This window comes from Ornithodoros turicata, chromosome 9 (genome assembly GCF_037126465.1).
Source record: "Ornithodoros turicata isolate Travis chromosome 9, ASM3712646v1, whole genome shotgun sequence".
In the NCBI taxonomy this organism is placed as follows: Eukaryota; Metazoa; Arthropoda; class Arachnida; order Ixodida; family Argasidae; genus Ornithodoros; species Ornithodoros turicata.
The window spans coordinates 5,205,917-5,230,905 of NC_088209.1; the positions used below are offsets into that span (position 1 = coordinate 5,205,917).

Genomic DNA, 24,989 nt, shown 5'->3' on the forward strand with positions numbered 1-24,989 from the left:
GAAATCGTTGAGCATCTGGAGAAGTGTTTGCTTTTGAGTTGTATTGAGTTGAGGGTTTACGTCGAGATGTCCGGCCTCGTGTTCCGCGGTGACCGTGATGCGAGAAGCGTCCATCAGACAAACATTCGTAGTGGTGTATTGGTCTACGATGGCGGCTATCTTCGTGCAATTTGTGAAGTGTTGTGGCTCCGTGCGAAAATTTGTGACCAGGAGTTCGACTATTCCGTTTCTTACGGGCACAATTCCTCTTGCTATCCCAATTCCTCATTCGCGGAGTTGGGAGTTGGGGATCGCGTGTTGCCTTCAGCCAACAAACAGCCAGTCGATGCTCTGTCGTACGTAGCGGTCACAAGGACTGAAGACAAGGGAGGTAGGTTGACGTGCTGACTCGTCACGGCGGTTACGTCTGTGTTTGCGCGTTTCTCCGGGGTTATTCGTGCCCACCACTTGTCTATTACGCAGTTGCCGGCGTTCTGAAAGAGATAACTCCATTTGTGAAGTCGATGACTGCTTCATTTTCCACTAGGAAGTCCATTCCGACTATTACGGCGTGTATATGTAGGACGGCGAAGCTAACGACGTATTTGATGTCACGCACTTGTATGACTGCAGTGCATCGGCCAGCCGGTGTTACGACGTGTCCACGAGCAGTCCTGATGTCAGGCTCATCCCACTTCCGTTTGCACCTTGCGAAGCTTCTTAGCCAACGTACCACTTATAACGGAGTCGTCGGTTCCAGAATCGATTAACGCAATCATCTCATGGCCGTCAATGAGTATTTTCAGGTTATTGGTAATTTTTCAAGCGTCATGGCGGTGCAGCGTTGCTGTTGGTCGAGTTTGAGGAATTGTAACTTGTCGTCGGTCCGCAGCTTCATCTCCCGGAGCTGCAGTCTTCAGTTTTCCCGGTTAGGGCTGCGCCACACAGGTCGTCTTGCCGGTGACGGTGAACATGCTCTTCCCGGCAACCAGCTGCGGTGGGGGACGCTCGGGGACAGGTCGCGTCGTGAGCCAGCAGAAGCATTCTGCTGCCGTAGATAGTCTTCAATTGCGGCGGGGCGAATACCGCGCTGAGGGTGGGGGGAGTCGGGTGAAAATCCGGGATAGCCAAGGTACATCGGTGATAGACGTGGTTGGCCTCTCCGCAGTGGTAGCAAAGCGGCCTGAAGCGGGAGTCCGCCAAACGTCCGTTTTGCGAAATAGCTGAGTGTGTGGCGGGACGCTCGGAGTAGGTTGGACAGGCCGAGGAGGCGTGCAACGGTTTCCGTAGTACGGCGGACGAGTAGGTGGCACCTGTGTCAGAGCGGCGGAATAGGTTGGTCTCGATACTTCGGCGTCGGGGTTGACGGTTGACGACGTCTGGATTGCCTGCTGAACCTCGTCCTTGATGATCGCACCGATCGAAGACAAAGGGTCTTGGGCCTTCTCAGGACAGAGGAGAGCTCGTACTTCTTCGCGTACCACCTCTAGAATCAGCTGTCTGAGCGATCCGACGTCAAGTCCAGCGGTCGTGAAGAAAGCTTCGTAGCCCTGGTGTCGTTGGTCGACGGTAGCGCGAGAGAGCAGGGCCCTCTCAATGCTGACGGCTTCGTCCAGAAAAGCGTCGGTCGTGGCGGGTGGATTTCGGGACAGGGCGCGAAAGATATCTTCTTTTACGCCCGTCATGAGTCGTTGAATCTTCTTCTCCTCGGATGCTTTGGGGTCAGCTCGCCGGAAGAGCCGCAGCACATCTTCGACGAAGCCAGTAACGCTTTCGTTTGGCAGCTGAATCCGTCTCTGGAGCAGATGTTCAGGGCGTTCAGCTCGTTGCTGAAAAGCGAACGCCTCACAGGGTTTGCTTTTGAAGACGTCCCAGGACGCGAGAGAAGTCTCCCGGTTCTCGAACGATGTCTTCGCGGTGCCTTCCAGGGAGTGTAGACGTTGACGAGCTTCTGGTCGTCATTCCAGTTGTTGAACCTGGCAATCCGCTCGACCGATCGAAGTGGTCGACCCAATCGTCCACGTCGTCGTAATACTCCCCGCTGAATGTCTTCGGCGACCGGGCTATGGGCGTGGCAACAGGTTGCGCCACTTGGGTGCTGGTCTCCGCAGTCATCTTCTTCTTGCGCTTATGGGGTTCTAATGGACCGAATTCTGCATGCGGGCCAAGCTGTCTTCTGCTTCGTCGCAGCTGGTCTTCCAGGTCGCTGAACAAACGATGCCCCGCACCTCCACCAGAAACGTCACGAAGCGAAATGGGCCGGCAAGTCGTCGAATAAACAGCAAACGGTTTATTAAACTACTTTGTAGCAAAAACACAAGCGTGATAGCTCTCTGAACACAACTGAGTCCAAAGAATGAATGCTCCAGCCTGGAGCGCACAAGCATTTAAGCTTCGCGGCGAAAACTCTAGAAACAATAGCACGTACGTTTGCCAGAGAGCAGGCGATGTTGTTGTTGTTGTTGTTGCTCCTTCTTCTTCTTCTTCTTCTCCCCAAGAAGATGGCTCCTCAAGCGGGATGTGTCTGGAATCTTCTTGCTTCTTCTTCAGCGCGCGCCGGGATGAGATGTACAGTTTCGTGCTTGCCCTGGAAGTTTCTCGAAGATGATTCGTAGCAATATACATGCAGGAAAATAATAGCGAAACAATCTATTAAAACGAGAAACATTACTAATTTAATAAGTTACAATGAACTATCAATGAATCTATCATTTGAACTATCATAAAATCATCCTCGCGACCTAATCTACTCGAACACTATACAATTTTCATTCTACCAGACACTATACACGTTACTTTGACGGAGGTATCCAACACACAGAAAACGGACACAGTACGAAGAGAAAAACCAATCTCTTTCGCTACTTGAGCCCGGTTGGGTTCACTCCCTCTCCCTCCCTATACAGCCCAAAAGCGAAGAAACCGCACATCCTTTGTCACTCCAAGGGGTGAGGGAACGCAATCTCTTTCACATTCTGTCCCCAAACGGGGATTTTCTCATGACCAGCCAAGTTTATCCAATGGCGATATATTTTATTCAACAATTATCGCAAATAGATGCTAGCAGTAATCAATTCCGAAGAGCAACCAGTAGCCAGCAAAATCTAAGAACATGCATTAATATCAGTGCAAACCGGTCTTAGACAATCGTTTTGAAGCAAGATGAGAAATATTATGCTAACATCAGCAAAACAGTACTCAAGCAAAACGAGAAACAGTACAAATTTAATAAATGTCAAACCGACTAGCGTAAATATAAGAAAATAATTTGTTCAACAATATCAGAGCGAACCGGTTTCTCCAAGCGGCACATTCTCCAAGTCGTAAACAACAGAGGAAAATAATGTGTCATTTGAAGCACCATAAAATCATCCTCGCAATCTAGATAGGCGAACACTGTAGAATTTTCATTCTAGCAGAGGCTATAAACCTTACTTTGTTAGAGATATCCACACTAACACACACACGCACACACACAGAAAATACATATGATACAATAACGAACTGTGGCGGTATCTCCATAGATTGAGAAGTTACCCGTCAAAAAGAACTCGTTACAAGTTAAGTTACCGTGTGCAAAATGTAAGTACGTTAATAACGAAGTTCTTCAGCCTGAAATGTAACTCGCAGTTACTGAGTTACTTAAAAAAGTAACGACGAAGTGACTTCCAAGTTACTTCGGACACAAAATAGCATTACGCAGGTGCAGCGCAGGTTGCCTGAGGAGGAGTGCAACCCGCTTAGGTCGTTTTCGTTGATGTCCAGCAATAGACCCCTCCCTGTTTGTAAACAAATGAGGTCATAAGAAATTGCGAAGAGGATGAGGATCACCTGACCCCACCTGCGCCCATCTTCGTGAATCATCAAAGCTCAAGCTCGTGGACATTTCTCGTTCGTGTTGGATTAAACACTAGTTCTGAATTGGAGTCATCCTTTCCTACATTTTGGTGCAGAAACTCGGGAGGCATACACACCTCTTCTCTTCTGAACGAAATGATTCTCCAATCATGGAGCGTTTAAAACGACAACGGGCCCCTCTCCGCGCTAGGATCACAAGACTAACCGACGAGATCAAGGACATCCTGAATTCAACGAGCCCTTCTCGACAAGATCTAGAGCTCAAGCTTTCTCTCCTCACCAACCAGCAAGGCAGCTATATATGCAGGTATGGATAATCAGATTTCAGCCACTGTGGACGATGAGGAAATCGATACCGAAACGGGGGAAGGATGTGACCAGTACCTCGAGCTTATTGCCAATTCTACCCTCAGGGCGAACCGCCATCTTTCGAACACCAGTCTTGAAACGATTGACAAAGCTCGTCAACCCCTGATCCAAAGCAACACGGCACTGCAATTGCCCACTAACGTGCCACGATTACCCAAGCTCCAAACTGAGCTCTGTACTGGGGAATTGTCATCTTGGCAGTCCTTTTGGGACCAATTCAGCTCTGGCGTCTATCAAAATCCTACCTTATCAGTTATCACAAGCAATTAAAGGTCTTGATCTTACTGTGGAAAATTATCTTACGCCATCCAAATTCTTCATCAGCAGTTTGGAAATCCGGATCGTCTGATATCGGAGCACATGACTCATCTCCTTGAGCTTCCAGTGGTGCGATCTTCCGACGACGTGGCAAACTTCGCCTGTTAGACGACACAGTTACAGTACGGATGCGAAACTTGAAAAGCCTTCGAGCACCGGAGAGTTCCTATAGCATTGTACTCGTCACGCCGTTGCTACGCCAACTTCATCCGTATTTGGAACTTCAATATTACCGCCGACAAAAAGGTGCCAATGAAGATAACCCACAAGCGACATCTTCCTCGAAATCGCATCAGGCCAACGAGGACAACCAACAAGCGGCATCTTCCTCGGAATTGCATCACGACAGCTCTACTCTAGTTGAGTCTGCCACAATTCTGTCCTTACTCGCCTTTCTTCGACGAGAAGTCGAAAACAGAGAACGTTCGGCGCTCGATCTGCCTCCTGGACATTCTCATTGAAACGCCTCAGCCGCCAGGATACATGCAGAATTGAGTAGTGGTATTGGAATCACAAAGTGAATGTTATACCATATCAAACGTGAATCATATATTATCGATGAGACTAGCTGCGACACCGCCAACCCTTTGCTTTCCACGGTCCGTGTCTACTTTAGGTCCGCCACTCGATTTCAACCTTGAAATCTACATACCTGGATGTAATTATGCAAGATGCATCGTAATCTGTTATTAATAGAGAGTTTTAGCAGACCGTTGATAACGTGGCTTGAGTCGAACCGTATCAACCGGAACCAATCAGTGGATAAGATTCTGAGTCACGCACCACTGCGATTGGTTCCGATAGGCACGATAACCTTATCAACGGTATACTAAAACTCACTAATATGCGCGGCGCTCGGTTCCACAAATTCCTCGCGAGACCTGTGATTCACGGAAAATCTCGGCAGTCGGCAGTGGCGGCCATGCCATCTCCACGCGCCCATTTTTTAATTACGACTGCCTACGCGCACCTCACCCTCTTTCCGGCATTCTTTTCGCCTGTTCTCTCTCGCCCGTCGTTAGGAACGCGTACCACTTCCGCTAGCAGACAGCAGCCGCATGTGCTATGGAAGTGCATTTGAGGCTTGTATTTGATTCAGAGTGGCCGCAGATAGAGGTTTTGCATTTTTCTGAAGCGTCTGCCACGAAAACGCGCCTTCTCTTATAGATATCTCAGTTTTCATTGACGTCGTGAAGAAATAATGACGGGGCTACTATACTTGACAGCAAACACACCAGTGCAAGGACGCTGAACGCCTCACGGGGACAATAAAGACTCAGATATCTATAAGAGAAGGTGTGTTTGTGTTTTGGTGGTAGACGCTTAAAAAAAACGTCCATCTGCGGCCACTCTGAATCAAATACAAGCATCAAATGCACTTCCGTAGCACGCTTCCGCTGCTGTCTGCTAGCGGAAGTGGTATGCGTTCCTAGCGACGGATGAGAGAGAACAGGCGAAGAGAATGCTGGGAAGAGGATGAGGTGCGCGTAGGCACTCGTAGGTAAACAATGGGCGCATGGAGATTGCATGGCCGCCGCTGCCGAAACTTTCCGTGAATCACAGGTCTCTAGAGGGATTTGTGGAACCGAGCACCACATATTAATTAAAGATTATGATGCACATTACATATATGATTATGATGCATAATTACATCCAGGTATATAGATTTCAAGGTTGAAATCGAGTGGCGGACCTAAACTATACATGGACCAAATCAAGGTATACACGACACATTACAGACGTACACGAAGACATTACCCACGGGAGAGAAAAAACAAAATCTCCGTGTACACCTGCACATTCGACGAGCAGACGAGTTCGATGGAACGGGTTCCCTGTACGCTCTATAAAGAAAAAGTCCATCTGCTCGATGTTAGGGAGCATTTCTATGGCATTAAAAAAATTAGCACTTTCATGGGACAAAGTGACAACTTTTATTGCGCTAAATGCATAAGCGGTTATGGGACGAGAGAGGCATTGGAGCAGCCAAAAGTGGGGGAGAGCGTCTCCTTCAACAAGATACAGTACTTGCATCCCTATCCCTATTTCGCGGTATTACATACGGAGAGTGTTGTGGAAAAGATTGCACTCGTTAAGGACGCCGCGAGTGTGCACAGGACGGGCTCGTTCCGCATCGTTGTAGTGAGAAGTTGCGACGGATAAATAGTAGGCCTAGATGGCTATTTGTGACCCTATGTGGCAGAAAAACGCTTGCTCGTGCTTAAAGGATTTTGCGATCAAATCAATAGGTTGAACCACTGTCCCTCGCCGTTGGTCATGAGTATGGAAGACCACTTTCAACAGGAGAGCGCAACGCACTGCAAATTTAGTGGAATCGAATTTAACTGACATACAGGAAAAGTGTCGCATCACGACCACATTAGCTTTGTAGAGCCCGGTTGTTCAAATTTTGTCACGACGTTGTGTGATAAGTGTAGCCGTACGTGTCGTAACACCAAATAACTCGTCGTGTGCGTGCACAACCTGCAATATGCCACATGCACGTTCTAAATCTGGGTGAAGCATGCATCTTAGCTTCGAGTACTGAAAAGATCAGAGGGTTCAACATTGGCGATCTCAATTTCCATGATACCACGCAGTGTTTCACCCTCTCCTTGTCGAACCTGGTGGGAACCCTCCCCGGCGAGAGCGCGTCTCATTGTACCTGTCAAATGTTTGGTGACTGTTTCCATGCCTCGTCAGGAAGAGCATTTATTCGTACACCTTCGTCGATAGTTTCAAAGCGTACAATTTGCCTGCACTACCGCCAAATGAACTTTCAAAAGTGACATAAACGACCAAGAGATCACGGACAAAGACTCTCGGTAAGCCCTCGACATTTTCGAATTGTTTGAATGTAAGAACCTTGGCGGTTACACGCGTATCTACGTCACCCTCGACGCCTGTCAGCTCTGCAACGTCGAACTGTATTTCAGGAAGATTGCGCTAGAGACGCGTTAGATGGATATCCTATGCATCGTGTCCTTCACCAGTTACGTGTGGGGCAGCGCTCTCTAGCTCACCAAAGCCAAACTCGAGCTCATGAGCGATCGCGAGATGTACGAAACGATCGAGAAGGGACTCAGAGGGGGCATTTGTAAGAACTTCTACTGATAGGATCGGGCTAATCGTGAGGGGTGCGACGATTACGAATCCCAGAAAGAAAATACTTTTGTCCAGTATCTTGACATTAACAGTTTGTACTTGTACGCAATGACTTTCCATCCCCCGACAAGTGGTTTTGAGTGGGTCGATCCTTCGAGGTGGAGCGAGATCGATTTTCTCAACATTACTCACGATTCGGAAATGGGTTACATGTACGTGGGAGACTTGTCCTATCTCGAGAAAGCGCATGCACTCACCAGGGATTTTTCCCCGAACGAACTCTCCCCCACCAGCGACACTTGAAACACGCATTGGCGCTGAATGTACCTCCCTCAAAGAAACTTTTGCTGATGTGCTACGACAAAGAACGCTACGTCGTTCATTATGCATTGCTCGCTCTGTAAACGTGTTAAAAAAAGTGTCAAAACGTGTTCACAGCATCCACTCGTTCTACCAAGACAGTTTTTTGCGAAACTTCATGCAGAGAAATGGCACGTTGAGGAATGCCGCGACCACAAAATTCCAGCGTCTTCTGTACAAAACTATGTTGAACAGTATGTTCGGTAGGACAATACAAAATGTGAGACAGATGAAAGGGTACCATATAGCCTACGACAAAGAAAGTGCACTCCGAAAAAGCTAGCTTCATCGACAGTCACCATTTTCTCATTCTTAGCGACAAGCGCATCTTGTACGAAATGAAACAGCGTCGCATCAAATGCACGCACCCGCTTTACGTGGGCTTTGCAATACTAGAGATATCTAAAGAACGAATGTACAGCTTCATCTAAAAGTCACCCTTTTCTCGCTTGACGTGTCCAGTGTAATTGATCTATAGCGATATAGACAGCATAAGTTTTCTCTCACACGTGAAAGCCTGGAAGAGCAGCTGACAAAAATTGAGGACGACTTAGATCTGTCCTCCTATCCAGAGGACTACCCACTTTTCAACGACGAGTACGTGAACCAGGTGGGGTACTTTAAAGATGAGACGGGAGGTGGTTGTTATTCAGGAAGTCGTATCCATCCAAGCCAAAATGTACAGCCTTCTTTTGGCTGGGATACACAAACAGATCGCGAGAGCGAAAGGAGTTAAGAAAGACGTGCTGAGGAAACATTTATTGCACGAAGTGTACCGAGATTCTCTGTTCAACGAAAGGACAGTCTCTCAGAAGCAGTGCACCGTCTAGAGTATAAAGCAAACAATGTACACCATTTTGAGACTCAAGAAGAGCTTGGTCCCTTACGATGACAAGCACTATCTTGTGGACGCCGTACAAGCCTTCCCTTACGGAAGCTGCAAATGCGGTTAAGCTTTGCTAGTGTTTTGACGTGCATAGGATTACAGTAGTACTCTCTCTTTGTGCCGCATCAGAAAATCTTGAAGAGAACCCGAGAGCGTCGTCATCGTCAGGAATCGAATGACCATGGAACAAAGAGCAAGTCCTTCATGAACGCGCATATAATCGAGAATAAAAGTTCTAGTCCACATGGGTTGCTCTCTCTCTCGGACAGGAGAAGCATGGGTCATCGTGGCAGTGTCGTAGCGGAATGAATGTATGAAAAGAATCACCATTGCGCCATCATTCTGGTGCCGTGACCCACACAATGACAATGCTCCGGTGAAGATTCCCCGAAACTTTTCTGTTCTGGCAATTCAGAGAGGGTGCAGGCATCTATCAACCAACTCAAGAGACGTCTTTCTATGCATTCAATAAAGATGTTTTTGTGAAAAAAAAACAAAAAAAACACACAGACACATCAAAGTTATTCGGACTGTTTAATGCATTGCGTTTTGATCACCAAACAGTATTTCAGTAAGTCGATGACAAAGTTCACAATGTAGTCTGGTTGCAAATGTCGCTGCATCCGCACGGCGTAGTTAATATGAGCAATGGCACAAGCAAGAAGGTCAACAATGTCTGCAGAGACGTAGTTGAATTCGGCGTTGAACGGGCTCACAAATTTGCTCATCAGTCCGAAGGGTCTGTCCTGAACCGTGATGGAAACGTTCTTGTAATGGGCATAGATCCGATTCCCCATCTCTTGCAGCGCCCCCGGGTGAGATCTCTCCTATATTGCCGAAGCCCACCACGTCTATCACATAGCGGAAAGTAGGGATGACGAGCTCGTTACGGGGACTCTCCTTGTTGAAACATTCATTCTCCACTTCTTCCCAAGAAGCGTGGATACGGGGACAATTTTGTAAAGCGTGGTAGTTAAACATTTCCACGTACTGGTCATGTAAGCACAGTGCATGCTTCCTTTATGCAGCGTTTTCAAATAAACACGTGCAAAAAAATGAGAGAGGAACCAAAACACGAAGCAATCCGTTTCTGCTAGGACTGCGTGTGCGTAGTGGAAGGAGAGAGTGAAACCGAAACGGGGAGCGCCTGCGTGGAGATGACTGCTCGATGCCGGCTGGCCGCAGTTGCAGCAGCAGCGCATATAGATGGGTTGCACCGGCCCTAAAGAAAGAGGGAAAAAGCACTGGGAAAGCTATGGTGTGACGTCACGTGCAAGCCATGTATAGCGACCACAGAGATGCGCTCTTGTCACTCTCACGCTGACTTCGATTCATAGTAAAGTGGTTGAAAGTGTGCGGCTGTCTCGTCTTTTGTTAATTGCGTCGCAACTTTCAGCAGCCTTATGGTTTCTCCGGCGGTATGCGGATTCTACGTCGTCTTATTATTTCATCCCAGCGTTGTAGGCTGTCTTCTCCGAAGCCATTTTCACGTGGAGCATGTATTTCCTCCGGTAGGCGAATGGGCAGGAGAAGGTAGTCACACGTTGATAAAAAATATTGTGTTTGATTCTTCCTGTGTGATACCTCTTCAGTGCTATTGGATCATGCCGCGTAATAAGTATAATATTTATTACGTGTATCGTATTGTGTTTCTTCTGCTTCATATTTTTTGGCTGGGTTTTTCTCCTTCACACAGGGACACAACATGATTCCCGGCTCTATCGACTTTACTAAATATATTTTCACTTGTACTTTTGTGTATGGATAACCTTTGCATGTGTTATACTTGCATGTAAACCGTCCACGGTACACCTGTTGTAGCAGAATAAAATTGGGAGCAAAGTGGGCCCAGATGGAAAAATCACAAAAGAAGTGGGCCCAGGCTGAACAATACGCAACGATATGCTCACGTAGCCCTCCGCCTGCTGGTAAGCGCACGGACAACCCTCCGCCCACGCGCCGCCCGCCGGGCGCCAGAAAAAATTCGCCGGTGAAGTCTGCCAGACGCGACGGTGGTGGCCCTGGTGACAATGTCGTCGTCCTGCCCCCTACGTATACTACTCTCGCGCTTCTTGCTCGACGCATGAATAACATTAAACGGTACTGCATTTCGTGATCGAGCACCGCAATTTATTCACGGACATTTTGCCTGCTGCCTACACGCAACTAGACAAACAAAAGAAGTGGACGGAATAGTCGCGATACTAAATTACCGGCGAAGGACCTGTCACGACAGTCGACAAGTGGAGAAATGTAAGCTTTAGGCAGACCTTTGTTTATTGTGCTGATAATCTGGAGATGGATGATAGTGATGTATAGACTCCGCGGTCAAACAGTTTCACGAAAAACGTCTGAGAAACGCGTTGTCGTCCGATCTAAACACCAGCGCAAACAGTGGCGGCGTTCATAAGAGCCACGCGCATTGCAGCCATTTTGACAGCTATCGCTTCGCTTTACGACAAAAGACATTCACTTCGCTTTATGACACTATAGCCCACCATAACGACGGGGACTAAGCTGTCGTTCCCGTGAGCGACAGCATCGTCAATGGACGACGCGTTTGGAGCACAGGGAATACCAAATTTCCATTGCGAGGTTACGTTGCGTCACATTGCTCTCTCTCCCGAACGACACGTGCGCGCTACCGACAAAGCGCAGCATAGGGACCCAGAAGTGACGCTCGACCCTCGTTGATTTTGTTACAACAATTTATACAATTTATTTTGTTACTTGGATAAAACCAATAAAACCACTACTACGAAGTTCAAAGAAGTCACAGGCAGGGAAGGGTAATGGTAACGGAAACAGAAACGGCATATTACCGAAATTGGAGATGGTAACGGAAACGCATACCACTGTCCTCCATTACCGGAAACAGAAACAGAAACGAAAATTATCGTCCGGTATTGAATTCGGTAATGGCTATTCCTGTTGTGCGATGGAATTTGAGTAACTTTCCATTTTTGTTTTTGTATTTTGGTGAATCCATTCCCAGTAATCCTACATAGTACACGAGAAGGCACAATAATGGATCTCAATGGTACATCCCTCATTTACCTCGTCCCAGTCCTCGAAACTCCGTGACATCAACACATTATTATACTCCACCGTAGAACGAGGATGAGAACCTACAATTTTTAGTTACTCACTTCGTACTTTTTTTTTTGTCATTTAACCGTAACCATGGCAGTATTATTTACTACTGAGAGCGTCCGCCTATGAACGCGACATTGGATGAAGGTTACGCCCATCTTGAGTTGCTGGACTTCGAGTGACCAAAGATATGTCCTAACATTATTTATTTTAAGGCTCGCAAAATGTGCGCATGCCAGCGACGCAAAATTACTTGTGTAGTGTGTACACGTGACACCGAAGCAGCACTTGGACAAAACAGGTGCATATAGAGCCGGACGGGCTGTCCTCCCGCTGCTCTGTAACAGCCGTTCAATTACTGGAAACAGTAACGGAAACGAAAATACGTCCGTTATTCTCCCCTGGTTACAGGGTGAGCCTCTTGCCAACCCTGCAGTCTACGCATGGCGCCGCCAAAATTATGAAAGTACCGCAACTGTGTTCGTGCCGCGGTATCGAAGAAGTGTTCGTTTACCTATCTGAGGGTCGCAAATATTCGGGCTACTCGCCATATGCATCCTGAAGGCAGTATGAAAAAATATTTGAGAAAAAAGATTTCGCGTTTCTTCTGGACTACATCTCTATAAGTAAAGACACAAAACTATTTTTAGCTTTGAGATACGAATGGGTACTACAAGTCAAAGAAGTCTGGTTGCGAGGTTAAACAAAATGATGAAAAAAGAAATACACAAAGATGCGACTTTGCCGACAATACGGCAACTTTGACCATAAATAACAAAAATGATGGAACGCAGAAAGAAGTGTAGGGAAAGTTAAAAGAAAGCATTATGATCAAGGAACACAAGAAGTCATCAGGGTCATATGACGTAACTCAAGGCCGTAGCCTCTCAGCCCACATATTTTGCTCCAGCATTCGACCGAGTCCCGCATAAGGGATTACTACAAAAAAAGAGCACTACCAAACCAAAATATACCAACCAAACCAAAACCAAAATATAGCAAAATGGCTTGAGGCCTATTCGCTCAAGAGCAACCAGTTTGTGCAGATTGACTAAGTTAGCTCGGAATAACTTTCCGTCTTATCGGAGGTGCTGCAGGGCTAGGTTATAGGTCCCGTACTTTTATCAACGATATGAGCGTTAACTTCTACAGCCCAGTTAGGATTTTAAAAAAATCACTGGTGACAACAACTTTAATTTGACTTTGGAGAGTGGGGAGGTTCATTGCCAGAGGTGATACTCTACCCCATTGCTGGTGGGAATGTGAGGAATAAAATAACGAGCCCCTTCACAATAACGATCGAAGTCTGATGGTGTCCAGAAATGTCAAAAGAGCTTTGAGCGCAGAGCGTTGCTGGGCTGGATTGGGCCAAGGACCAAGCAATTTCGGTAGAGAGAAGGGGCGAGAGTCCACCTGACGAAGAGACTCGGAGAGTGTGGTTCGGGAAGGTTGGTAGTGGGGGCAATGAAGAAGAGTATGCTCCAGATACTCAAGAGCACCACAGTGGCAGCAGGTGGGAGAGTCAACTTGTTTCAAGCGGTAACGCCACTGAGCTGTAAAGGCCACATCGAGGCGCATTCGGTGGGTTAATGCAGCATCTTGACGAGAGGTGTTTTGTGGCATGCGGAAAGCGAGCATTGGATCAACTCTGCTCAACATAGAGGGGGGAGAATGTCGGTTGTCCATTGGCGGGAAGCCAGGGGTGTCACGAGGCGTCGCAGAATGGAACGGCGGTCTCCTCTCAGCATAACAATACTGGTCCGTTTCCGATACGAGAGTGCTGCTTCTGCGGCGCTGTCGGCCTGCTCGTTCCCCACGACACCACAATAGGCTGGAACCCACTGGAGAACTAGCCTGTGGCCTGCTGCGTAGATAGTGTGGTAAGACATTAACACATCTGTGACTAGGGGTGCGGAGGGGCCTCGTATGCCGGAATTTTCAATTGCTTGAAGTGCAGATTTGTTGTCTGTGAAGACTGCCTGCGGTGTAAAATCAGCGATGTGTTGTAGAAAGAAAAGGATGGCATAGAGTTCCGCAGCTGTGGAGGAGGTTGGATGTGAAAGGCGTCGTCCCTGCATTACGCCTTCGGATGGTATGACGAATGCTGAGGCGGACTTGTTGTTTCGGGATGCGCCATCGGTATATGCTGCCGTAAAAGTAGAAAACTTCTCGTCTACCAGAGCCTGAAAATGGGCTCGGAGGACTTGAGGGTGGACCTGATCTCTTCTTTCCAGAAGGTTTGGGAGGCGTACAAACGTCGATGGTACCGGCAGAGACCAGGGGGCTTCCGGCGGTATAATGTCCTTAGCTATGAAGCCAGTGAGAGTCTGGCGTGTCCTCTGCGCTACTCGATAGAAGTCGCTTTCAGGGCGGTATCGAATTTTCCTGACGAGCGGGTGACGGGGAATGTGAGCACGCAAACGGAGGAAGTGCCGAGCCGTTTCACGTTCACGGAGAACCTCAATCGGGTGCTCACCAGCTTCAGCGAGTACTTGCCGTGTTTCAGCCATTCTTGGAACTCCGAGGCATCGACGAAGGCTTCGAGCCAACAGGGACCGAAGGTTATTTAATGATGTTGTTGATATCCTGTGCAGAATAGGAAGGCTGTAAAGCACAGTCGCCCTCACCAACACCGCGTGAACCGCGAGCAGGGAACACCGATCACAGCCCCATCCTGAGCCAGAAAGATGTTGAATTGCGGGGAGCCATCGCTGCACTTTAGTTTCAAGGTGTTTAATGTGCCGGGCCCAGCGCAAGTCCGAGTCGATTACCACGCCAAGGAAGCGGTGGAAGCGTACCGGCTCAAGCTTCTTTGCACCAAGCCAAAGAGGGAAATTGGCCATAGCTTTGCGCGTGAAAGGGATCTCGACACACTTTTCAGGTGAAAGGTCCATCCCAAGGTGCGTGAGGTACATGTGGACATTATTTAAAGCGAGCTGCAGGCGGCGCTGTATGGCTGGGCGTGATTTTCCTACTGTCCAAAGGGCGACGTCATCTGCATACACGGAAAACGACAATTTGCGAGTAATTACTGATTGTAGGCCAGCCATCACCACGTTAAAGAGTGTCGGGCTGAGAATACTTCCTTGGGGGACTCCTTGAGGAACAGGATGCTGAGGGTTTCGGCCTTGGGACGTACAAACAGCGACAGTTCGGTCCGTAAGGAAGTCTTGGAGCCAGATGAAGAGCCGACCGGATACCCCAAACGAGCGCAAGGCGTGCAGCGCACAAATGTGCGAGACGGTATCATATGCGCGCTTGATGTCGAGGAAAACCGATAGAACGATCCGTCGATGGGCACGAGCATGTTGAACTGTAGAGACTAGGTCGAGAACTGGATCCATGGAGCTTCGGTGGCGATGAAATCCAGCCATTTCGTGAGGGAACGCACGTTTTTCGAGCCACCAGTCGAGGCGATGCAAAACCATTCTCTCCATCAGTTTCCCCATACAGCTTGTCAGGCTCACAGGGCGAAAGGACGATAGGGCATTTGGGGGCTTGCCTGGTTTCATGATGGGAACAACCAATGCCTCCTTCCATCTATGTGGTAAAAATCCTTGTTGCCAAGACGTATTATACGCGTGAAGGAGAGCTTGGAGTGACCGCCCGTCAAGGTTTCGCAGGGCGGCATAGGTGATTTTATCGGGTGCAGGGGACGAGCCGGCGTTCACAAGCTTCAGCGCTGCCTTTAGCTCGATTAGTGTGAAGTCGTGGTCCATAACTTCCTAGGGACGGGCCCAGTCTTGGTGAAGTTCAGCCGTCATGTGGACAAAACTGCGGTGTAGTGGCGTCGTCAAGGCAGCCGCCGGAGTCGTTAGTATCACACAGAAGTCCGTCGATAGCGTGTTTTCGTCTACGCCCTTAACGATAGCCAAGGCCGCGAGAGGATCCTTTTGAGGGGGCGCCTCCTTCAGAGATCGGATTGTCCGCCAGATCTTCGTGGCCGGAATAAACGGTGAAAGATGGTGGCAAAACTTACGCCAACGCTTCCTGCCCTCTTTCTTAAGTTCTCGTGTTACTTTAGCTTTCATCCGGCGGTATTCCACAATGTCCGTAAGTTGTCATGTCCGACGTGCCGTTCTTTCTGCTCGGCGACGTAATGTTCTAAGGTGGTTAATTGCTGGGGAATGACCGACATGGCCTGTTACACTTTTAGACATGGCATTAGATTACATTAAATGACACAGTGATCTACTCATGAATAAATCGTATATAAGACCAAATCTTATTAAATAATCACATGGAGAAAGTTTTTTAGATGGCGTAAAGATTGCACGTGAGGAGGAAAAAGACGTGATGCTCCCACGTGTATAGCATATAGACTGCTATTCTTTGAGAGCAGTTAATAAGTTTCAAGAAGTGTACATTAATTCTGCTTTATCGTGGAGCAAACACATTGAAACAACCCGCAACAAGGCTTCACCTAAGTTGTGGAAGTTCCAAATAACCCAAAGGTAAACACCCTCCGATGTTAAGATACTGGTCTATAAGATCTGGTGCGTTCTACCCTTGATTATGCTTGCCCCGTTTGGGCTCCATTTACAAAACAACATATTAAAATTCTAGAGCACACCAAAATAGTGCTCTCAGGTTTGCTTATAATTGTTATAAGGCAGCGTTCACACGGGGCAACTTTTTCCAGCAACTTTGAGCAACTTTGGAGTTGCTGACAGTTGCTGCGAATCGCTCCCCGACCGAAAGGTGGTGGTGCTGGTGGTGAAAGGGCTCGCCGCTGTCGGCCTCACAAAGCTGGGCAACGTCACGACTGACGCCCTGGGGGAATGTGCGTCCTGGGCCGACTGTGCCGACATATGTCTGAAAGCGTCTGAGGACCGAAAACTTGAGAAGCTGCTCGCGCACCGGTCAATCAGCGACGGGAGCATTGCCACTTGACTCCCGATGGCGTTGTGGATTTCGTTCGTGGGTTCATGGGTTCAAATCCTGCAGGTGCAGCTGAGAAATAACTTCTTTTTTTACGAACTTCATGGAAACATATCAGTTGCCATTTTTGGAAGATAATAATGATCTATTGGGGCAATAAAACTGGCTGAAATTTTATATACTGCAGCTAAAGAAAAGATTCCACCAGTTCGATTCGAACCCACATTCTCCGGCCGCCATAAGGTTGCTTGTGGGTGGAGCTACCAAGTGACTAGGTGTGAACGCCGGTGTGTTCACACCAAGTTACTAGGTGTGAAATTGCTCGACGTTGGTTTGAGTTGCTTCGAGTTGCTGAGAAAAGTTGCCCCATGTGAACGCCGGCTAAGTATACCCAATCTCTTTCAGCGCAGAGTGTGCGCGCAAACATACTGTCTCTTGAAAACTACGTTACTGTCAACCATTTGAAGTGTTTCTTTTTTTTTTTTTTCAAGTAATGTAGAATCCACCCTTGAGCCTTACTCAAGATATCGCGCCTCAGGTGCTCAGCGAACAAAACACGTAATGCCAATCTTTTTCAAGTACTCGTTAGTTTTCCCTTTTTTTGTCTAGAGGTATGTATTTGGTTGGAATGGGCTTCCAGAATCGTCAATCAATTCTAGTTCATTAGATAGATTTGTTTGGGCTCTCATTGACCACCTGGTACAATAAGTATTATCCAGAAAGGCCATTGCCATGTTTGTCTGATTTCTACTGAAGTAGTAGCCTAGTTCAGTGTTTGTTGTTATTTTTCCTATAGCTTATTTTTAGTTGTAACCAATCTATTTGGACCGATAAAGTAGCGTCACTGCTTCTTCGAAGGTTTGTTATAACGTCCTGGGGTGCTGTTGTTCGTACAGTGATTAGATTGGAGTATTATATTAGATAGAAGCATTTTTTTAATTTTGTCCTCTGTATGTATTTGTGACTGGTGCTGTTATTTTGCTCTTACAAACTTATACCACCCTGCTTCGGCCTGTCAAGGGCTGGCAGTATTACATAAATAGAAAAATAAATACCAGCGAGGTTTGAGTTCATATATCCAAAGGCGATAGCGAACAGAATGTCCAGCAATTTGATCGGCTGTGTTTGTCGAGATTCTCAGAAAGGGGCACCATCACAGACAGATCTTGACTGATGAAGGAAGTTATAGGACGACTTTCTTATTACATGAGAGGGGATATCTTTTAGAAGGTAGCATCGGTAGAGTCCGGTGCGGAGCGAAGTCGCTGCTACACGTGAATGCTCGTGCTGACGATTATACCCGCTGAAGTTTCTACAGTGAGCCAGGTGGTATGAGAAGAGACAAAGACAATCGTGGACTGTAGTACTGAACTGGTAAACTTCTACAATGAACTCATCTGGTATGAGGGAAAGAGACAAAGTACACATACACAAACCAGGGGGTGTCTGTTGCAGCAACAACCACCCGGAACGGATCTTGACACGCCAGGGTGGTGGCACAACGGAAAGAGGAGCGCCTGACGAGGTTACATTCCTTGCGATAAGGCCCCTTCTGGATTCGACGCTGTGCTAGGAGCCAGACTTGTGTTGCACGTTTCGGCATCTTCTCAAGCAGCACAATGTACTGAAAGTCGAGTGCAATAGGGGTGGACGGTATGTGTCTTATCAATGTTCCTTAGCTTTAAGAGTCTGTTCAAGGCCATCCACCCCTATTGCACTCGACTTTCAGTACATTGTGCCGCTTAGGTTATTTTAGCTTTTTCCCATGCTCTTACTGACAATCTCCACGTGATCAGTTCATGCACATGACTCAAACTCAAAGTCATCAGTATACTGAAGAATCACCTTTTGGAATTTGAACACTATAGTGTTCAAATTCTAAAAGGTGATTCTTCAGGTCCCAAAAAGTGATTAGAAGATCACTTTTTCCTCAAACTCATCGATAGCATAATCTCAATTCGTTCCATGTAATCACCTAATGAATGTGACTTCGAGCTACATCGTTTCCAGACTCACTTCGTTCCATGCGATCAGTTGGTGCATACGTGCTCGTGTTGCATCGTTGCAGAATCACTTCGTTTCCCTTTGATTTCATGCATACAACTTCCTGTTACATCGTTGCAGTCATCACGCCCAGGCAAAAATCTGGAGTGGGACCACTTCGAAGTGGATTATTGGACAGGAACCACTTGGAATGTGGAACCATTCACTGGCTGGGACCAGTTAAAAGTGGAACCAGTTTCACGGTGGTACCACTTGTAGTGGAACCAATGGAATTTATCCAGTGGTCCCCTCTGCTAAGTGGTCTCGGATCCGACCACTTAGCAGATGGGACCACTGAATGCATGACCAAAAGTAATGCGTAGAAAAGCACACACCGTTCAAGTAAATATTGTTTATTCTGCTATGAGCATACACTAAGAATAAAGAAATAATCGATACATCTCTCACGTACTAAGTCCCGCACGGGTAATCACTCACTGCGTCCAGACGAGGCATGTGCTTGCGTTGAATTTGCGATGCACTCACGGACAACAGTGAACATGGCGTTTTCTTGACCACCTCACACCTGTATTTTCTCAGAGAAGATGACGCCTCCGTCCATGTAGGTCGCGACATGTACCCTTTTCCTCTTCACCAAAAATGATCCTAATCTTTATACTCGTCTTAACCATGTTTCTCAGGTTCCTCTAGCTCCTGAAATAAAACATATAATCAGTAGTAATCGAAGCACCACGGTAAGCACTTATACCTCTTAACTTCGGAAGAAGCATTCTGTGCAGTCCGTTTGGTGTTTCATCGTCCGGTTCTTCTGCGGACGCTGTGTCTTCCTAGCGTCGAAACTTCTCCGAGATATCGCCAATATGTTTCACATGACTCATTGTCATCACGTTGTCTTAGAAAACGCACTAAAACCACTTAAATAGTGCAAATGAAATGCCCGATCTCTGCCACAGCAACCGAAGAGAAAAAACGACCTCGCAACGACGCGTCCAAGTTCCAACTGACGCCTGACGCTCTCTCTGCTCCCTCTCGCCCTCCCGCGGCCCACCGTTCGAATTTGAATTGAAGGCCTCCCGCCGCACCAGGGCGCCCTCATAATTATTGCATCTGCTTTGGGTCAGCCCATGCAATTACCTCTTTGTTTTTAGTTCTTCTAATTATTTGGCGGAGTGTGTCATCTTTTGATTGTGTCTTTCGGCATTTTGCTGGTACCTTTTATGACATTTGCCTTTAGATGAGAATATGAGCAGGAATTGAAGTTGCAGCATATATTTTATCGAAGACGTAGACGGTTAAAAAACAAGAAATATAGATCATACGTGTGCTAAAATACATCGAAATAATGGCTAAAAAAACAGAAGGGTATATGGCAAGAGTGGACTCTTCTTCCACTAACGGATCTCAAAGGGTGAAGTTGCCGAGCTTGGAATCTCAAGTGGTTCAATTGACCATTGTGGGAAGAAAATGGTACCTGTGAGGCTCCCAGTCTAAGTTCTGGAACCATTTGAGGCCAGAGTGGTACCATTGATTTCACCAATGTGGAACCAGCCACACCACTTGCGAATCCAGCTGGGACCATCAAGATTCAACTGGAACCATTCCGGGGCCATCCACATTCAAATGGAACCATTCTGGAACCAGTCCAGATTTTTGCCTGGGCGCTCATTAATCACTGTCCGCAACGGGGCGATTTAAAGACAGAAAGGCGCGTGATGCTTGGCTTGGACAGAGAAGTAGATTGAAATCCAGTACACGGCCTGGTCCAGTGTTTCTGTGCGATAACCTGACAGCTGAGAACAAGACTGTTGTGGCAAATCCGTCACTCAGCCAAAGAAAAGGGTTATCAATTTGTTTGTATGAAGTGAGGCGTACAGATGGTGCTAAAGCCATTAAGGTCTCGTATATTGATAACCTCACAAAACTGTAGAAGGGTCATTCTAGCTCAAACGTCCTGCCGGTCGCGGCAGTCGCGTGTGCTTTTTGGGTGTAATTATCCAAGAAAATCTCAACTGCCAATTACATGTTGGCTTGGTACTTAGTAAGATGTCTGGTTGGCTTTATATGCACCTGCATAATTAAGAAACTTTGTTCCGACTACGACACTTTTCAAGCTTTATTATGCTTTAGTACATTCTTATATAAACTATGATCTTGAGGTACGGTCTGATGTACAGCTCTCATCACAACCCACTCTCTTTAGCCCAGAAACGAGCCCCGAGAATTATGCTCTCAATCAATTCCCAAGATTCTGTGTCATTTGAGTTTTGTCTATTCCCTGTTCTTAGCATGTTTGATCTTCTAAAATATAAGATCTCGCTACTCACGCATACTTTCTTTTATGGGTCCACGGACACCTCTGTATAAGCTAGGGTTACCAAATGTCCAGTCAGCTTACTGCCTTAGAAATGTACCAGTTCTATTTCAGTGCCCTACATTTGGCACTAATTTTGGATTCTTGTCAATGACGTCTTTTGGTACTCGTCTCTCGAATGAGCTTCCTATTGGCCGTACGAACCATTGATAAGTTTTCAGTATTTAAACGGTTGTGCGGAGCTTAATATTGGGATAACGATGTCGAAACTCGGGTCTGAAAGTGCACATTTATTGCACGATTCTTTCTTTTTATGTGTATGGGAGTGCGTTGTTGGTGTGACAGGGCCGTATCACAGGGCTCGCCTTCACGGTCCAATTAATTTTGAACCATTTACGTGACACAGATCAAAGAAATCTTGAATCTTACGCACTCCAGCATTTTTGCTATTTACGGTTAAAGTAGCCTCATTTTCATCAGAGTCGCGTTTTTGCATATTTTTCTCCTAGTATTTTGTTTAACCTCTCAACGAGACTCCTTTCGCTTGTAGTACCCATTCTTATCTCAACGTTAGATATAGTTGTGTCTCTTCACTTCGAATGGTGTAGCGCAAAGAAAATCCGAAACTTTGCTTCTCGAAGAATTTTTCGGATGGCCTTCAGGCTACATCTGGCGAGTAACTAGAATATTTTGTGACGCTCACATAGAGAGACGAACACTTCTTCATTACCGTGGCGCCAAAACAGTTGCGGTATCTCTATGATTTTCACTTTGCCGTGCGTAGACTGCAGGGGTGGTCAGAGGCTAACCTCGTAACTTTAAACGGACACCTATAGGGACAACTATTCTGCGATGGCAGAAAAAAACCTTTGTTGTGGTGGTTTTCTCCAAGTAATAAATTCGTACGAGTCCTTATAGCAAAATCGCCGACGGTAGAGCGTCGCCTCTAGGACGTTTGGTGTGGAATGACCCCACTATAAACTGAGTGTAAAATTTAGGAGCAAATAAAGATTATGACGCGCAAATGTGCTACCGATTTATAAGGATAAGGATATTTATAAGGATATTCTCTACTAGACAACGAGACTAATACTTGTACGGGTAGTAGTAATAAGCGATTAATGCAAAATACGTAACTTATTCTTCGAACACATGGACCGCTAGACTGCTTGTTTTTATTGTTGAGTGAGAACTTTCTGGCGTACAGGTCGCATGTAATATCAAATCGCATTTAGGTGGAAGTGGTCTTCGTGCACACTCGCAATAAATAGTCGTTCGGTGTGGACACTGAACGTGGTTTCCATGAGGTAAGCACAGAGGGACAGAAGAAACAGAGATCCACAATGAATAGATTAGAATTCTCTCTGTGGAAATGGGATGGGAATTTTGTGTGCGCACCTCTGTCTTTCGGTTACTCTCCGGCATGTTTCGCCAGTTAGCCGCCATTTTGAGACTTATGACGTGTTTTTCCACGCAGACCCGATCTCTACTTTGCCCTTCAGACGAGGATGTGGTAAGAACGTGCATGCATTTCTATTTTTTATCTGATTACGGCAGAACAAAAGAGATGCCTCAACGCATGTGTCTCGTACACGTATATATGCAGTGTTAGACACAAGAGTTCTGTAGCAACCTCTGCGGCCCAGTTCCAACTGATCTTCTCATTGATGTACTACTGCATGAAAGAAGTCGAGTGTTTGTTTCAGAGGACACACTATTTCCCGTAAACGGAGGGTTGCAAGCGGTAGTAATGCTGGTGGACTGCGCGATATGCTGATGCGCGTGAGCTGCATCACAACTGTCGTCGTCGTCGCTACAGATGGCTCCCTCCTCTAGACAGACGAAGTATGAATCAGGATGTCAAGCGTATACGGACGGGACTAGGTAGCGAGACCAGTGCGCACGGCGTACGCTGCCACGTGCCCTGTTCGCTTCCCAGGGTCGGGGAGGGTTGAGGCTCGGGTAGGAGGCGCATGGGACAATGGTGCTATTGTGGGTTGCACTGTAGAAGCAGGATTGTCAGCATTGTAGGCAGGACTCAGCTTGTCAATGGAAATGACCGGCAGTGGTGCACTAATGGACTGACTTGCGGAGAGAAGTCTTCAGCTTGCCATGGAACCGTTCAGCTAACGCGATGGGCGAAGGATAGTCAGCTGTCGCGCAGATCCGTGGCGTGCCAAGTAGATTCATCAAGTAGGAAAAGTGTCAGGGTTCGAACTGGCGTCTGCGATTCGTTGTAATGATAAACGGTATGCCGAAACGTGCAATCCATCCGGCGACGAGAACTTGGGCAACGGTGAACGCAATGATGCCTGTTATACGGATCACTTCTGGATTGCGTATAAAACCTGTTCACACACGTGAGGAGGTAGGTGGACTCGTTCCATGGTGGTAACAGATCAATGAGGTCAATATGAACGTGGTCAAAACGACGTGACGGAAGCGGAATGTCGGACACAGGGGTGGTGGTATTGCGGTGAACTTTGCTTCTCTGGCAGTGTACGCACGACGAGGCTCAGGTACGAATGTCGGTCATGAGAGAACTGATGTTCTGAGGCTGGAACCACATAGAAGGGACAATCACATACAAGGCCTCAAGTTGCCTAAGAAATTAACGATGAAAGATGAAAGTCACTGAAAAGGTTAGCCAGCTGTAGGACTCCAACCCACATCTTCTGGATTACCGGTCCAGGGCTCTACCAATTGAGCTAAGCTAACACGCCTTCTCAGCGACTTTCAGGGTGTGTCATCTGAAGGGACAAACCAGTCACTCTCTCTCACTCATCCTCCTTTCACTCTTACATTTTTGCACACTCATACACACATTCATACGATGATACAATCCCAGGCGAAAATTTTTTGAACAGGGACCAGTTCAACCGGTCCCAGATCAACTGGTACCAATTGGGACAACTGGTCCCTGTTTGATAACACAGTTCACCCAGTCCCAGTTGAGACTGGGACCGGTTAGAAACCAGTTGGGCCAACTGGTACCAGTTCATCGAACTGGTCCCTGTTCGATAACACAGTTCGCCCAGTTTCAGTTGCAACTGGACCAGTTCAACTGAAACTGGGCGAACTGTGTTATCGAACAGGGACCAGTTCGATGAACTGGTACCAGTTGGCACAACTGGTTTCTAACCGGTCGCAGTCTCGACTGGAACTGGTTGCAAACCTCATTGTTGGACCTGGGACCAGTTGAAGTGGCTTCACTTAGAGCGGCCTGTTCGGACAGAGGTTAGCTTGTATGTAACCGATGCCCCTTTGCAGGATCGCTGTTCCCAGCAACGGCAGACCCAAAGAACTGCAATGCAAAATTGCGTTTTATTTGTAGTCAAACATTACACATATTCTAATGTACATGTAGTATAACTATAACGTAATTAAATTATAGGAGTAGATGAACTACAGAGTTACATGGAATAGATAATACTTCATGGTTTATTGGTCCCTTGCTTGACTGCCTTTTGACTGCCTTGTGGACATCTTGAATCATTCAACAAAGTATTTGAGATGTTCTTAATAGCACACGAGTGATCGGTATTTTCCTTTGAGCCCGAGCAGCTTAAGGTTTCTGGAAAGTTGAAAAGGCACAAGTGAATATGCATTAAATTGCAACATGTAATTATAGTGTGTGCCTGGACAGTCACTCAATTTGAGCAGTCGTGGCCCCGGAAAGTACAGGAATCTCTCAACATTTCCGTTGTGCAGTAATTGGACCTTTCAACTAAGAGATTGGCCGGCTTTGGGGGCCAATGGGTACTACTCTGGCGCGCTACGCTGGTTCGACAACATCCGTGGTGTGAAGGGTCTAAAACATGAGAA

General features: G+C 47.0%; 1 protein-coding gene across 1 annotated transcript in view; it reads left to right on the forward strand.

Moving 5' to 3' along the window:
• LOC135369232 (uncharacterized) overlaps positions 1 to 24,989 on the forward strand; it is a 105,132-nt gene that overhangs the window by 75,154 nt on the left and 4,989 nt on the right. Inside the window, exon 8 of the mRNA XM_064602854.1 lies at positions 22,642 to 22,677. Coding sequence (XP_064458924.1) covers positions 22,642 to 22,677 — 36 coding nt within the window. The remainder of the gene's footprint in view (positions 1 to 22,641; positions 22,678 to 24,989) is intronic.